General features: G+C 40.1%; 1 protein-coding gene across 3 annotated transcripts in view; it reads right to left on the reverse strand.

Moving 5' to 3' along the window:
• The window catches only part of UCHL3 (ubiquitin C-terminal hydrolase L3), a 43,423-nt gene extending 29,334 nt beyond the window's left edge, over positions 1 to 14,089 (reverse strand). The window contains exons 1-3 of one of the 3 annotated variants that reach the window (XM_083819911.1): positions 13,883 to 14,089; positions 13,671 to 13,682; positions 843 to 971 (exon numbers count right to left, since the gene is read on the reverse strand). In XM_083819911.1, coding sequence (XP_083676037.1) covers positions 843 to 971; positions 13,671 to 13,682; positions 13,883 to 13,924 — 183 coding nt within the window. In that variant the 5' untranslated portion in view covers positions 13,925 to 14,089. Of the gene's footprint in view, positions 1 to 842; positions 972 to 13,670; positions 13,683 to 13,865 lie in introns of all 3 variants that reach the window. The other 2 variants (XM_083819912.1, XM_083819913.1) reach the window with 2 other exon arrangements.
• Between the last annotated feature and the right edge of the window lie 1,181 nt (positions 14,090 to 15,270).

A 15,270-nucleotide genomic window follows, 5' to 3' on the forward strand; every position in this document is an offset into this window, starting at 1 on the left:
AAATGTCCTTTCTGACTTGACCTATCCCTTGATAAGCATTCACTGGATCAACCTATTCTCTCTGTCTACAGCCTATGATGTTGATTTAGTAAGTCATTAATCTTTAAACTGGACAATAACCCTAAGATTATCTGTATGTTAACAAGGGTATTCAGCCCTAAAACCAAGTTCAAGCAAATTGATGTATACTGGGGGGAACGGGAGTGAAGGAGAATGGAGAGAAGAGGCAAAAAGAAATATATACACTCTTTCATCTTAGAAATATGCTCTGTCTGTCCCAGAAATGAAAGCCATACTGGTACTGATGACTGAACTGAAAATGGATTGATGTTTAGTCAGTACAGCAGTACAAAAAAAAAATCAAAAAGTAGTTGCATTTGATAGTCTCACACACAACCTTAGTTTGCTCATGCTATTGTGGCTTTCTACTAAAAGTAGCAGAATTCTGCCATTTCACAGCCAGCCTTTTAAAACTAAAGTACTGAATTATCTGCAAGAGGAAAATGCGAAGTATATTTCTTTTTACTTCTACGTTAGCTTTTCCCACTCCAATTAAAACACTTAACAATAAATTGGAAATATACACATAACATTATCATTTATTTATTTATAATTAAGAAGTCTCTGAATAAGGTTTAAGTCTCATTTTGATTCTGACACCAAGGCACAAGATTTACAGATTCACACAACGGTTTGGGTTGGAAGGAACCTCTGAAGATCGTCTAGTTTCAATCCCCCTGCTATGGGCAGGGATGTCTTCCAGTAGATCAGGTTGCTCAAAGCCCCAGCCAAGCACTCATTTACAACAGAAATGATATACTGGTTACTAAATGAACTTTTACCTTTTCTGTTATCGGAAAGAGAAGTAGCACTGCACATACAGGTCTTGGCACCATGCTAAGCAGTTCTGGTTCCATACCATAGACATCTACAAATTGCCAGTCAGGATGTATACCTAATTGTTTGAGAAACTGGAAAAGAAAATACAGAATAATATTAAATGAGTGTGCTGGTATACTTTTTTTTTTTTTTTAAAAAAAAAAGCATAACTGTATTTACAACCAGACATCTTTTGAAGATCTCCAAGGAAGAGACTCTACCACCTCTCTGGGCAGCCTTTGCCAGTGCTCAGTCACCCACACAGCACAGAAGTGTTTCTTGATGTTCAGAGGGAGCCTCCTGTGCTCCAGTTTGTGCCCACTGCCTCTGGTCCTGGCACTGGGCACCACTGAAAAGAGCCTGGCTCTGGCCTCTTTGCACCCTCCCTTCAGGTGTTCATACACACTGATAAGATCCCCCTGAGCCTCCTCTTCTCCAGGCTGACAGCCCCAGCTCTCCCAGCCTCTCCTCATATGACAGGTGCTCCATGCTCAAATCCTATTTTGAAATACTACATTTTAGACAAAAAAAATTAAAGGTGTGGGAGAACTCTATGTATTTTTGAAAAAGTAAACATTTCACAACTCCTTTATTTCCGCTAGAAAAACCACATTCTGTAGGAAGATCTCCAGTCACCTGGGGTTATCAAATCTAAAATACGGGAAGTGTCTTGATAAACAGCTAGAAGTTTAAAATGCCTGGAAAAAAAACAACTTGCAGCAAGTAGTATTCCTCTGCTCTCTCTAATGAAAAAAACAGTTAACTCCTAAGGCATTTCTTTAGCCAGCTCTCAAAAATTGCAACTCTGCAGTTTCCAATACTGTTCCCAAAAGCAATACAGTAGACCAGAGTATTTTGTTTATTCTTTCTCAGAAAGGAAAGATTCGTTCAAAGCTTCATCATACTTCCTGTCCACTGCTATTTGAGGAAACCTCTCTATTGATACATTTGCAGTTAAGATGTTTTAAGAAGAACAAGATGGTAAAATGAATCATCTATGCCTTTTTCTTCCTTCCAAAATTCACCCAGTGAGCAAATTTACACATACACGCAATAGTTCAGTAATAATTATACCATGCTTGAGCAGATTCATACCTATATAGATATGCCCATAAGAAATACAAAAATGAATCTTATTACAAAAATTCTTCTTTTTCATTTTAATAAAATACTAAATGTCTACTTCTAAGACAAGATCCCTTCAAATACCGATTTCAATTCATACTAGGCAAGAAGCAAGGTTACTGTCTTTCAGAAGACACAGCCAGTGATTAACTCCCAATATTTAGAGATACAAAGGACACCTTTTAAAAAGGGTGAATGCATGGCCTCGTGTTTATGAGTACAGAAGATTATCATTACTTTTGTTTTAATCAGCAAAGTTTAGGAATATCTTCTAAAAAGGGGGAAAGAATAGAAAATATGCACACCATTAAGTTTATTAAGAGAACTAAGGTGGAGTTTGCAGCCAGTATTTTGAGGGTAAAAGAAAAAAAAAAATACACTTCACCATTTTAAATGTATTCCTCTCTCTCCACTTTATACTCTAAGGCAAGAAATCAAAACCAAGAGCAAGTAAAGGCAATATAAGTTTGAAAACAAAAAGTTAAAAAGAGAATCTTGAAAAAATTACATATGGGTTTTCTCTGTATCTACTGAACTGACCTAAACCATTCACTGAGCTAGTTCAGTATTTGATTGTCTGCACTGTAAAACATGGAGACTTTCTGTTCATAATGCCACATAAAGATTTTTTTTTCCCATTTTCATTTTTCCTATGTTTCCACTAAAAATGAACAACGTGAATTGACCATAAAATCAAAGAGGAAAATGGGAGGTGAAAGGAAAATAGTGTCTTTTATCAAGATATAAGGAAGATTTGGTCTCTTAGTATGGGTTTGCGGGACTGGGTACATGTCCATGATCGAGGCTTTGCACAGCTTTCTAACTAACGTTAAAACAAGGTAGCTCTTATGTATGACAAGAAAATTAACTCAGGAAATCGCTTATGTAATACACCAAGATCTTTTGGTTCTATACCACCTTTAAGTCTTGCCAAGGTTAGGAATAAAGCCAAATCGTTATCTTTTAATGAAAATTATATGGAGGGAACATGTGAGTTTTTATTAGCTGATGAAACAGAAGACATTTTATTTTTAGTGTATATTTTAACCCTCCAAGTTATGAGGATAATTACCACTTTGTGAATGACAGAAGAAAAGTTCAGAAGGAGAGGGGAGTACATGTAGCTGTGTTAAAATATTATTTGTACTTTAAGTGCTTCTATGATTCTAAGTTTTCTATGATTTTCCCTGTTGTTACTCAGAACTGTGGGAAATGTAATGCAACTGAGAAAACACTGGTTATTATTTTGCAAGATTACATGAAAGAAGGGTACAAAAGCCCAACAAAATAAAGAGACACCTACAGAGAAAGCAATCCCACAAGCAGACGAGGCAACAATAAAAGAATCACATGAAGCTACTGAATAAATAAATGATGCACATTCTCTTGTCTTGTTGCCTTTCACAGGCCGGGGAAAAATACACCCCCTAGACCCAAGAACAGATATTCAAACTTCTGAATGATATATTCATCGTAGCAAAAACTTCACAGAAAGAATGCTTTTCAGTACTCACATTACCGTAACACATAGAAACGTTAAAATCTAAAAAGTTAAGAGTTTCGGTATACTATGACAGCGATGGCTAGAAGTGGTGGTCAACACTATGACAGCGATGGCTAGAAGTGGTGGTCAACACTACAGAGAAACACCAAGAACATAGCCTTAGTATGGCACGCAGCAAACTTTACACACGAACAGCCTAACAACTTATTTTAGCAACAAGAAGAAAATATTAAGGGAGATCCAAAATAGGCTAATAAGATCTCTCTGCTTCCAGAGGGCTTCATTCAAGCCTGGAAAAAAATGACAGATGTCTTTCTGAAAATTACATGACTAAAAGGTAAAAACTGGCAGCAAGTGCCCATGTGCAAAAAAGACTGCCAGATGAGTTTACAGATGAACAATAGATGGCAAGTGCAGAGATCCCTTGAAATAAATAGATATAGCTTATTCTTAGTGTGGAGAAATGCAAAGGGGAAAAAAAAAAAAAGAGTTCAATCAATGACACAGCCAGACAAGTAAACTTTTGCAACTGTGTTCTGAATGGATAACAGCAATGGAATGCTATTTAGCAAGATCTGGGAAGAGAAATTTTAAAGGAGTAAAAACAAGTTCTTAGGAACCAGGGAAAGTTATTTAGAGGGACAAAAATCCACAGATGTGACACAGAAAGCTCAGAAGAGTCTATTCACAAGCAGTAGCTTCAATTTCGGCAAATTACCTGAACACCATAGAAATAACTAAATGAACCCTTCTTTTTCTTCGTCTTTTCCTAGCTCTTTCTTAGGCCAGTCATGCTGGTACATCACTCAGTTACCTACCAGCAGGTGAACTTCCACGCTTGCCAAGACACTCCTGTTTTAGAACAGCAGGCAGTTTTGTATACTTTTTAGACACAGTCTTGTTCAGAGGTGAGGACTTCTGCTGCTTTGCAGCAATTACCCAAGCAACTCTATCTAACGATACTTACTGGGCAGAGCAGTTAAGGTATTTTTCACTGTATTTGAGGGCTCATCCACTCTCCATTGTTTATTTTCCTCTTATTTTTATGTTCAGCTGAGCATATAGCATCAATAAGCTAGCAGCCTTATATTACTCTACAACTGCAAAAGAGAATATTAGATGTTTTTCTGTCACTTATCATATTGCTGACTATTCTTTTATCTTTGAGCACTTACCTTAGAAAAGAAAAAAAGAAAACATATTCGCTTACATTACAGAAGTCTTCCAGCAGCTCAGAAGGAAAGACAGACAACACACTTGTCCACATCTAGTTGACCAACTTTTTCAGAGCTTTACTTTTAAAAGTACTTTTTAAAATTATTATTATTTTAATTTTGTTGTTGTATTTGAAGTTGTCTCTTTCTCTGTTGTATTAAAATGTCATCCTGAATGAAAGATTCCTCCTTGGTTTTTCATTGGTTCAGCTAACCATGAGAAAAAAGTCACTTCTGAAATTAGTTATCTTTTCCATACATCTTAGCACTTTGCATGATTTTCTCCTTTTTGCTCAAGTATTCCAGAAGGCCTTTCCTTCTTACCTGACACCTAGAGTTCACTAGAAAATTCCAAACAATTTGCCTTCAAGTGCAATTGTTCAGACTTGTTTCAATATCTGCAACACTCAAACTGAAAATATTAACACATCAAATTTGCTAAAAAAGTCTATCCAACCTTTTGTTGCATTGTAGAACTCCAGAGTTCAGGAAATTTACATAGGCCTTATTTTCAAGGGTGCAAATGTGGAACTCCAATTTTCATTTCTTTAAAATTGCCTGCTGAGAGCAAGGGTTTCCTCAAAATTGGCAGATAACAGTATAAACAAGGAAAAACTCGTCCAAGCTGTGAATGTGGAGGGCCAGGACTACTGTGATCACAAGATAATACAGAATGCAGAAACTCAAAAAAGTATGACCAAAAGCCACCACAGATGAATATGTAACTCCTGTCTGAGGTCAAACTGAAAGGAAGTACATGGAAAGAAACCAGAGGAACAGGCTAACCAGAAGGGATAGAGGTGCACTGCTTGAACACAGAGGCACGTAGTTATAAAAGCTGAAGTTCAACTAATGCTGAAATTACAAGGGATGTGAAGGACACAAGAAGGGCTTCTGTAAATACACTGGCAACAACTAGAAGGTTAAGGAAAACACAGGCCTACTGCACGATGGGACCGGGAACCTAGCGATGAAGGACATGGAAAAGGTTTAGGTTCTCAATGTTGATATTTTGCCTTAATCTTTGCTGCCTCCTGTCCTCCCAGTCCCTAGTAGCAGCATCTGTGAGAATGCAGCATTTCACACTGTAGAGAAGGACATGAGCAGGGAATACTTGAGCCATAGCGCATGTACACGTCCACGGGACAACATCGATCAAACACTGCTACAGGTATCAGCTGACACCTTTGTGAGCCTGTTCCTTAACATGTCTGAAGGGTCATGGTGATCTTGGAAGGTTCCTGCTGACTAGAAAAAGGAAAATATCACATCTATTTTCAAGATGGACAAGAAGGAAGATGCAGATAACTACAGGCCACTCATCTTCAGCTCACTCTCTGGGAAGGTTATGAAGCAAATCTTCCTGGAAGCTACTCCCAAGCACAAGAACAACTAAGTGATGGAGAACAGACAGCACCAACTTACCAAGGGCAAACGATGCCCAATTAACCTGGAAGCTTTCAACAGAGTGATCACTGCCTGCGTGGGTAAGGTGCAGGGGAGGGAAAGCAGTGCAGAGTCTTTATGAACCAAGGCCTTTGGCAGAGTCACCCATACCATCCCTAGAGCCAAAACAGTGAGATGTATGAGCTGGATACAGGGGAAGCTGGTGGAAAACTGGCCAGACTGCCAGGTTCAAAGGACAGCATCAGCAACACAAAGTGCAATTGGCAGTGACGTCTCTCGGGTGTCACTGCAAATACTGTTTAACATCTTCCTTAATGACCGGGACGGTTGCATACCACACACTCAACAAATTTGGATATTACACCAAATTGGGAAGAGCACTGGAGGGCAGGGCTGCAATTCAGAGGCAATTTCAGCAGGCTAGAAAAATAAGCTGACAGGAACTTCAAGAAGTTCAAAGACAAATGCAAAATCTTCCATCTGGAATGGAATAGCCTCATGCAGTCACAGAGGCTCAGGGCTAATTGGCTAGAAAATAACTCTGCTGAAAAGGATCAGGCCATCCTGATCAATAATAATTGAACATGAGTCAACGTGCCCTTGCAGTAAAAGCCAACCCCTATCACTGGTTGCCATACTAGCAAGGGAAAGTAGCCGGTAGGCAGAAGAAAGACCTCCCCTCTGCTGGAGGACTGTGAAACTCTCTGGAGTGCTGTGCCAACGCTCTGAGCTCCCCGTTATGACTGAAGCATCGACATAGCGAAGCAAATCCAATGGAGAGCCACCAATAGGGACAGGAGCATGGAGCCTTGTTGTATGAGGAAAGGTTGAAAGATGGGTTAAAACCATTTTAAGAAAAAGCAGGGGAGATGGGGGACAGGACACTTAATATTGGTGTTTTCTACTAGCTAAGGGAAGCTGCAGAGAAGATGAAGACCAACTCATCTCAGCAGTACACAGTAGCACAATGAAAAACAATGGACACAGGCTGGAATGCAGAAAATATGAAATTGGTAAGGAAAGCATTTTAAAATAATACAAAAAAATAATAAGCATGGTCAAGCACTAGCACAGGCTGTCCACGAGTCTGTGGAGTCTCCATCCTTGGAGGAATTCAGAACTTGACAAGCCCCCGAGCAACCTGCTTGGAGCAGAACGTGGTTGGACCACAGAACTCCCAGAACACAGAAGAGTCCCTTCCAACCTACCTGATTCTGTTCTAAATCACCACAAACTGTCAATCTGCATGTGTCAATCTGCATCTGCATGTTAGTTAACAGAATAAAGAGTCACTGTAACATGTCTAAATGTGTTTATTGTAAGTTAATTTAGACATTTCTGTGGTATAACCTACGTTGCTTTCACTGTTGGTACCGCTATCTTAATCTATTAACTGCTAAGCATCAAAAGCAGCACAGAACAGTGATCTTTAATACACAATTTTGCTCCAACACGCGGTGGCTACCTTTAAAATTAATTAAATTTCATGAACCTTAAAAATATAGTTTGGACTAATTTAAAGAGCCTCAAAAGTCAGATGGACAACAGCAACCTAGCAACCTCTTGACCCAGGTGACTTGATTTCAGCAGATTAAAGCAGCGCTTCTGCCAACATAGCCACAGAACCACTAGGAGGATACAATTTATGGGGCTGACAGAGATGTGGGAAGGGAAACTGGGGTAAGAAAACTTAAGAGTTCAATTTACTTTGAACAGCAGACTTCTGAAGCAGTCAATGAACATTTTAAATACTGTCTGAAATAGCAATGCTCTTTTCTACTTTGTCAGTTGCAAATAAAAACAATGTGAAGACTAACATTGAAGTAAAATGGACTTTGAAATCTAGGTGCCAGTGAAGTTGGACAGCATTTGTAAATATTTCAAGAATGCCACATTCTAAATACTAAGGCATTATACTCAAAACTAGGACTTTTCCATTTTTCTGGGGTGTTTGTATAAAAGTTGGAACCACATGAACAAAAATGGGAAAAAACAGAGACATTTCCAGACACAGACATAAGTCAAAGAGCTTTTGTGGGAAGAACCAACTGTTGTAATCCTCTTCCAAATACAAACCAAGATACCAACAGAATCCATACCACATTGTACATCTGCTCAATGGACTATGGCATCACTGTATCACAGCAAAACCAGTTAAGACTTTCTTCCACTAAACTAGTTGTTCCTATGGTTTTAGGGAACTGGAAGTACTAAGTCTTAATTAGTTTTAGATGTAATCAGTATTTCATAACTTTATCATCAGCAATCAATATTTTGTAATTTTATCATTAAAGCGTAAGAATTTTTGGCACCCTGGTGAATTGAAGCTGATCTTTTTCCCTAAACAGTAGCAAGACACTGCGCAGAATGTCTGATGGAAGTATCACCAATGGAAATTAATAACACCAACAAAAAACCTTATATGACAATTTATATGAGCCTACAAATAGCTTGTATTTAAGCCCTCTAAGTAACTTGCTCTTACTGACCTAACCCTTACTAAACTGATCCACATTACAAATACAAACGCATAATAGTTTGTTTTCAATTCTTTATATATATTATTTCTGGAGGCATGCTACAAAAAACTGTTTCAGAAATCAGTATTTTGTTTGGGCCTTGTAAGAACGTACTTCTTAGTTTTTTCACTATGAATTTAGGGAATTTAAAGGAAGGGATCATTTTTCAATAAGGTTTAGACAAAGTGTCTTCCAGTCAGCCATTAACCCAAGTGACTTGATGTGAAAATACAGAAATACCTGTCAGAAACTTTAGTTCTACACTGCAGGTCAAAAGTTGTATTGCTCAGGAGCAAATGCATGGGCATAACAAAGTGTTTTATTCTTCTTTACCAACCAGTCCCCACTTAGACTGGTCACAGTATGGTCTTACTGGAACAAAAGATGATGCTCAATTAAAATAAACTTATCCATCAAGTTCAATATTTATTACGAATTCTTTAATATCCTCAAGCACCATTATTTCAGGACCTCACAATGAAGTTCATGGAATACAGCCCATTTATCATTACATTTTTTTTCAAGTTTATTTATTTTAATTTGCAGTGAAGGAGAAAAAAGAACACAACTTCACCAAAAATGTGATAGATCTTACACCCACAAGATTTTTATCCTTCCAACTGTGTTGGTTTCTTCAGGGTGTCTAGAAGAGCAGCTCTGACTCACAGCTAGAGCTCCTGGTCTTCATGCTGATAGGTACATGTTTTAAATATAACCCATCAAGCAGCTTTGAAACTTCATACTCGCTATGCACAGGTACTACCATACGTATTGAACCGGGGTCTGATCATCACCCAAACAGCAATGCAATGTACCACACAGAAAGCTGGACTAAGCAGCTAGCTCAGGTTCTCTCCGAAACTGCTCTTAGCAAGCAAAAGCTTTGGAGTGCTCTGAGGACAAGTCCTGAGGTGGAGCTGCAGTGATTCACAACAAACTTGTTCCTGCGATCTAAATAATTGTTCATAACCGGCATGAGCCTGAACAATCCATGCTTACAAATAAGCTGCTGCATGTGTTATTTTTACAGTGTAATGAAATAACAAGCGAATTATACTGATTCTGCTGGTCCTTTAAGCTAAGGAAGATAGAGAAGTAGGGAATAGCATCTTCAGAACTACCAGCTAACCTACCTGGTGAACCAATAGCACTTGTTTTCTGCTCTGTAGCATGCTGTTCACTAAACAAACATATCCTTACCAGCACTGGTAACAGTAAGGATTACGGTTGTTATAACGTTCAGCTTATTTCATCTGAAAATACATAAGCGACTAAGCCAAAAAAGAGCAGAAAATGCTAAAAGCGACAAATACAAACAGAAGAATGAAATGCATGGTTTTCTCAGCTTTCGATTACTGAATGACCTACAAAGACAGATCTAAGTTCATTTTTCAACTATTCATATGAGTAAGGCTCTAAACTCCACAAGTCATAATCTTCCCCCTTGCAACATATCTGTTGCAACATAAGAACAACCTGTTTAAACTTAATAACAGGGCTCTATAGCTTGAGGTATTTTAAACCAGAAGAAAACATCCAACAACTGGTCTCACAACAATCCTCCTTCGCATCTGCCTCCTGCTTACACTTTGCTGTGGCACAGCCTTGCCACTTCCCCTTTGTTGGCTCTGTGGAAGGCATTCTGGGGCACTCTCTTCACAGAAAGATCCGAAGACCCAGTCCTGCTCTTCCCCATTCTGAGGCTACGCTCATAGCACGAATTCTTGGAAAACAGCCTATCTCCACTATTGCTACTTGGCTTACAACAGAAGAGTTGCTGTTAAGCTTAACTGCTTAACTACACATCTTCAGAAGGACATTTATGTCATTTCACATCACACGCGCCTTCACTCCACACAGCAGTTCGTCTCTGAGGACCACCACCACCAATGCATGTCAGGAACTGCAGGCACTGCCCTTCCAGTGACTTTGGTCAGCAGGGTTTTCTTTTGGGGAAGCTTGTGGACAGTGCTGCAAACAGTTCATAAAACGGAACGACCTTCTAGGAAGAGTAAAGTTCATTTCCTCAAGATAATTAACTAATCCCTGTATTTGCCCGACACCTAACTGGATGAAGACTGGGTGTATCCAGTTTCTGCCATCTGCTCTGTGATCTTTATTGCCCCCAGAAAGTCACAGCTGCCAAGAGGGTCCATACACTGAAATTAATTCCTTTACGTGGCTGACTCTCATTGCATTAATGGTTTTAAAGAAAAAAAAAAAAAAGGTTGGATCAAAGGCCTGAAAATAATGCTGGAAAGTAGCTGGCAAATAAGCCCTCTGTCATAAGACAAACCCAAATCACAGACAACTTTGCACAGTTTAACTCTGGGCTACCTGAAGCCAGTACTTGAGCTTCATACCAGATGCAGTCAATTACTGGAGCCTTACCTGGACAGAGCAAAGGCACGAGTTGACATTGTACCTTCTGTAGGAAGTAAGGATATTTCTTAGAACAGGGGAGATCAACAAAGAAAAAATCATCTACCAATACTACTTTTTTATCTACACTTCCAAGGGAATTGATCACAGATTGCAAGCCAGACTGAAGTGATGTCACCATGAGGAGCAATTAGCTTGCATCTGATCTTTTCACTCCCAATGTTCATAAGCAGTCTGACTTTTTTTGGTGGTAGAAGCAACTGTGAACAAGACACATAGCCAGACATCATCTGGTGAACAGTGGGCAGATAAACCCACTTTCTCTCATTCTCTCTCCCACTAGTAGAGGGGCTTCAGAAGCTTCAAGAAGAGGGACAGCACCTGAGGTCCCACAGCTGAAGGTCAAAGAGAAGAAAATTAGCTGTCATCACTATACTAACTGGAGCTTTGTAAATGCTGAATCATCAACTCTTTCTATATTGGAGGTGGACTGACAATGCTTCATAATCTGTTCCATCAGACTGCAGAAGTGGAGAGAAAAGGGCATATCGTGACAGTTAAATTAGCACTGTATGGTACATTTAACTACGCTGACTTCTCTCTTAAGATCACTACAGATACATGGCAGCAGTATCCTGAGTGAGTCACTGCCATTGGAAATCTTTAAAGCTGAGAAAGATCATTCATATTTATCCTTTCCAGCCAATTTCTAAACCTTTTACATAATTCCAATCCATATGCACGAAGAAAGGTCCTATATACTAAGAAATTAAAAATTCCTAGACTTGCATTAATACAAATGCTTTCACCAAGGAAAAAAAAAATCAAGATATTTTGGAAAGATTTTACACACCCTGCAACTACGAAATACCAGCTCTTTTCCATTATCTCCCAAATTTCTGCCACAAAGTTTGAAATCGTCAACATACATTACAACACACATCTCAACGTGTTCATTACCACACCTAACAATAGCATTGATACTAACATAAGTAGTATGTTCCAAGGATAGTCTTAACATCCAAGTAAAATAAAAAAAAAAAATCCAAAACAAAAATAAAACCAAGAAGCATATAGCTAAAGGTCTGTGTAAGAAGATGTATATATTAACTTCCTTCTAGACATACATGCTGCAGCTATAAGAGGTATGCCTTTTTTTATCCTGAAGAATCCTGTATTTTATAGAGTATAGTGACATACAATACCACAAAAAAAAGACTGTACCGACTGTCCTTGCAATTAACTCCCTAGGATTTTTTTAAATTTGTGTTTGCAACTTCATTTGGATGTCAAATTATTATTACTATTGTTAAACAGAGGTATGAATAACTAGTGACTAACACTCCTGTTGTTATACAGAACAATGACTAATAATGCAAAGTGTACTCCTATTCAACAGAGACCTTTGTTGTTGTTTTTTTCTATTTTGGAAAAAAAAAAAAGAAGATACACCTCAGTCTAAATAATAACTACAACTACTGCTCAGTTAAGTCTGTCAAAATACAGCGAAAGAGAAAGTCGACCGTATCTGAAGTGGCCCTTTCCATAAAGATTAAGAAGAAAATCCCTGTGAAGTGAAAGTTCACATAAACCACGATCATCCATAACGAAGACATACCATACATCACCAATGCAAAGCCAATGGGCAAAGGAGGTTTTGAATACACTTAGAACAGTTCATTTAATGCTCTTCTAGGATTTTCTCCATATTGCATAAACTTAACAATACAGTATTTGGAAAAAGTCACTAGTTTTTCCTCCTTGGTTTCTACTTTACAGCTGATAACACTTCATTTCATGTGAACACAATGAACTCACCCCAACACCTGATTGCACCACAGCAATACTAATGATAAAATTACTTGTGTCAGGAAATTATAAAGCCGAGTACAAAATGACCCAGCAATGAATAACTCTTCATTCACCTGCATACTCAATTAATTAATTACAGCAAAAATAATTAAAAAATAATAATTCTCCACAAACAGAAATTCCCAATTTTCAAAATATTTCAACAAGGTAGTAGTTTCAAGAATGTCATCTTACTGATGGAAGCTTTTGGCTCAAGCACCATCTGTAGCAAAATCAATATGCCTTTCTCTAGTGTGGATTCTGCTATACTGACAAGAACAACAGCAAGAAATTATGCCAACATAGTCACAAATAATCATCAAGGTACAAATACGGTAAAAATACATTAGTTCTTCTCGTCATCCAAAGGAGAAAAGGACTGAGACATGGTGAGGTAAGCAGATCCATATGATCATATAAACCCATCATGTACAGATCCATAAAATACATAACAACGTTTTAATCAATGATTAATAAAATGAAGCCCTCCCTGAAACATATCAGAAATTGTGTTACATTAATAGGCTGTTTCACAACTGCAGAACACATTTATTCTATTTTCCTTTACCATTTGTGTTTTATACAGGTTTTTTACATTACACCCTGTACTCAGAGGCTCCACAGGAGATTCCAGTAAGGTCCAAGAGCAGAAGGCACAGCACGAGCACCCGTGGGGTGGCAAGAACTTACTCTCGTTGGGGCAGCGGGAGCCTCTACTGCAGGAAATAAAAGGCGATGGGCCTGGAGCTGCAGAGGGCCTAAAGGTTACCTCAAATAAACGCTGCTTACCTGATTCGTGACCTGAAAAGAGAGCAGAAAACGGAGGGGGGGGGGGGGTTAAGAACGCGGTCAGGCCTGAGGAGTAACACCCCCCGTGCGCGCACACACGCTCCCCACCACGCACCGCACCGCCGCCGGGCCCTGCTGAGCGCCTTCCCCTTCTCCCCACCGCCCCCCCCGGCCCGCAGGCAGCCCCCCGCGCACCCCCCCGGGTCACTCACGTCGGGGTTGGCCTCGAGGGGCAGCCAGCGGTGCGGCTCCATGGCGGCGGGCACGGCCCCTGGCGGCTGACAGCGCCTCACGCCGCCGCGCTCAGCCCGCACCCGGGACCGCGCCACCGGGACGGGCGGCTCCGGGGGGACCCGCAGGGGGAGCCGACGCTTTGCTTGTCCTCGCACACGCTCCTCCCGCCTCAGAAGCAGCGGAACAAAGCAGAAAATTGCGTAACGATCGCCTATTTATCTCCGGTTGCTCCCGGCCGAGGATGAGCGGAGGATTTTCCCCTCGGTCCTCGCTCGGCTCCCCCCCGGCAGTGGGCTCTCCCGGAGAGGCGACGGCCCGTGCCTCGGCCGCCCCGCCCGCCCGTCGGGGCCGGCATGGCGAGCGGCAGGCGCCGGGGGGCGCCGCCGGGCCGCCAAGTTTCAACGGCCCCTTCTTCAACGGCCCCTCACAGCAGCACCTCCAGTAACCGCCCTGAATAAAAATCCGTCATCGCACTGAATAAAAATGGTTTTATTGGAGAAAAGACGTGCGGAGTTGTTGTTTCTTTAATGATTAAGGTGTAGTGTTCAAACGTTCGCAGAAGCACAGTGATCACTGAATAATAACGATTAGCAAAATAAAGATTAACTCTTCATAAAGAGTAATAAAGATTAATTGAAAGGTTTTAGTGCTTGCAATGATTTGGGTGCTTGCAAGAGCAGCTGTACATTTATTTTCTGAAATGGACGTTTGGGGAAGGTTTTTGTGAAGTGTGGGAGCTGGTCCCACAGACCTGTCCAGCCTTCATGCAAATGAACAGATGGACTTGGAGCAGGGGTAAGCTGGTTTTGGAGCCACATTTATGCCTGGAGTGAGCAGGCAGTGGGCAGGAAAGAAAGAAACTGCCAGTATACAGGCAAATCAAGAAGTCCTGTGAGAGATGTTTCCAGCTGCTGTAGAGACAGGAGTACCAAGCTAACAGGAGGCAAAGAAAGGTAGGGACACCACAAAACTGGAGGCCTAAGCACTGGAGAAACACAGCTGTTAACAGAAAGACTTTCTCCCTTCTACCTCAAGAGCTCCTTGAAAAACTTGGTGTAGTTCTTTAGCAAGTGTTGATGTTAATAACAACACCCCATTCTGTAAATGTTACATTTGTGAAATGGAGTAAATTACCTAAAGTAGTTTTTATTTTACCCCGTTACTACTAAGCAGGATTACTGTTATTACACGCCTGCATTTGAAGATTCTGTATTGACCTGTAAAGAATACCACAGCATCTCTCTTTAACAATCCAATCTTCTGCTAGCTAATGAGATATGTCTTTGTTTCCATACAAAGTATATCCTCATATTAGGTTTTCAGTCCTTAGCTAGCTAAAAGATGAGCCGCTACTGTCAGATCACAA

Source organism: Anser anser (assembly GCF_964211835.1).
Source record: "Anser anser genome assembly, chromosome: 1".
Lineage (NCBI taxonomy): Eukaryota > Metazoa > Chordata > Aves > Anseriformes > Anatidae > Anser > Anser anser.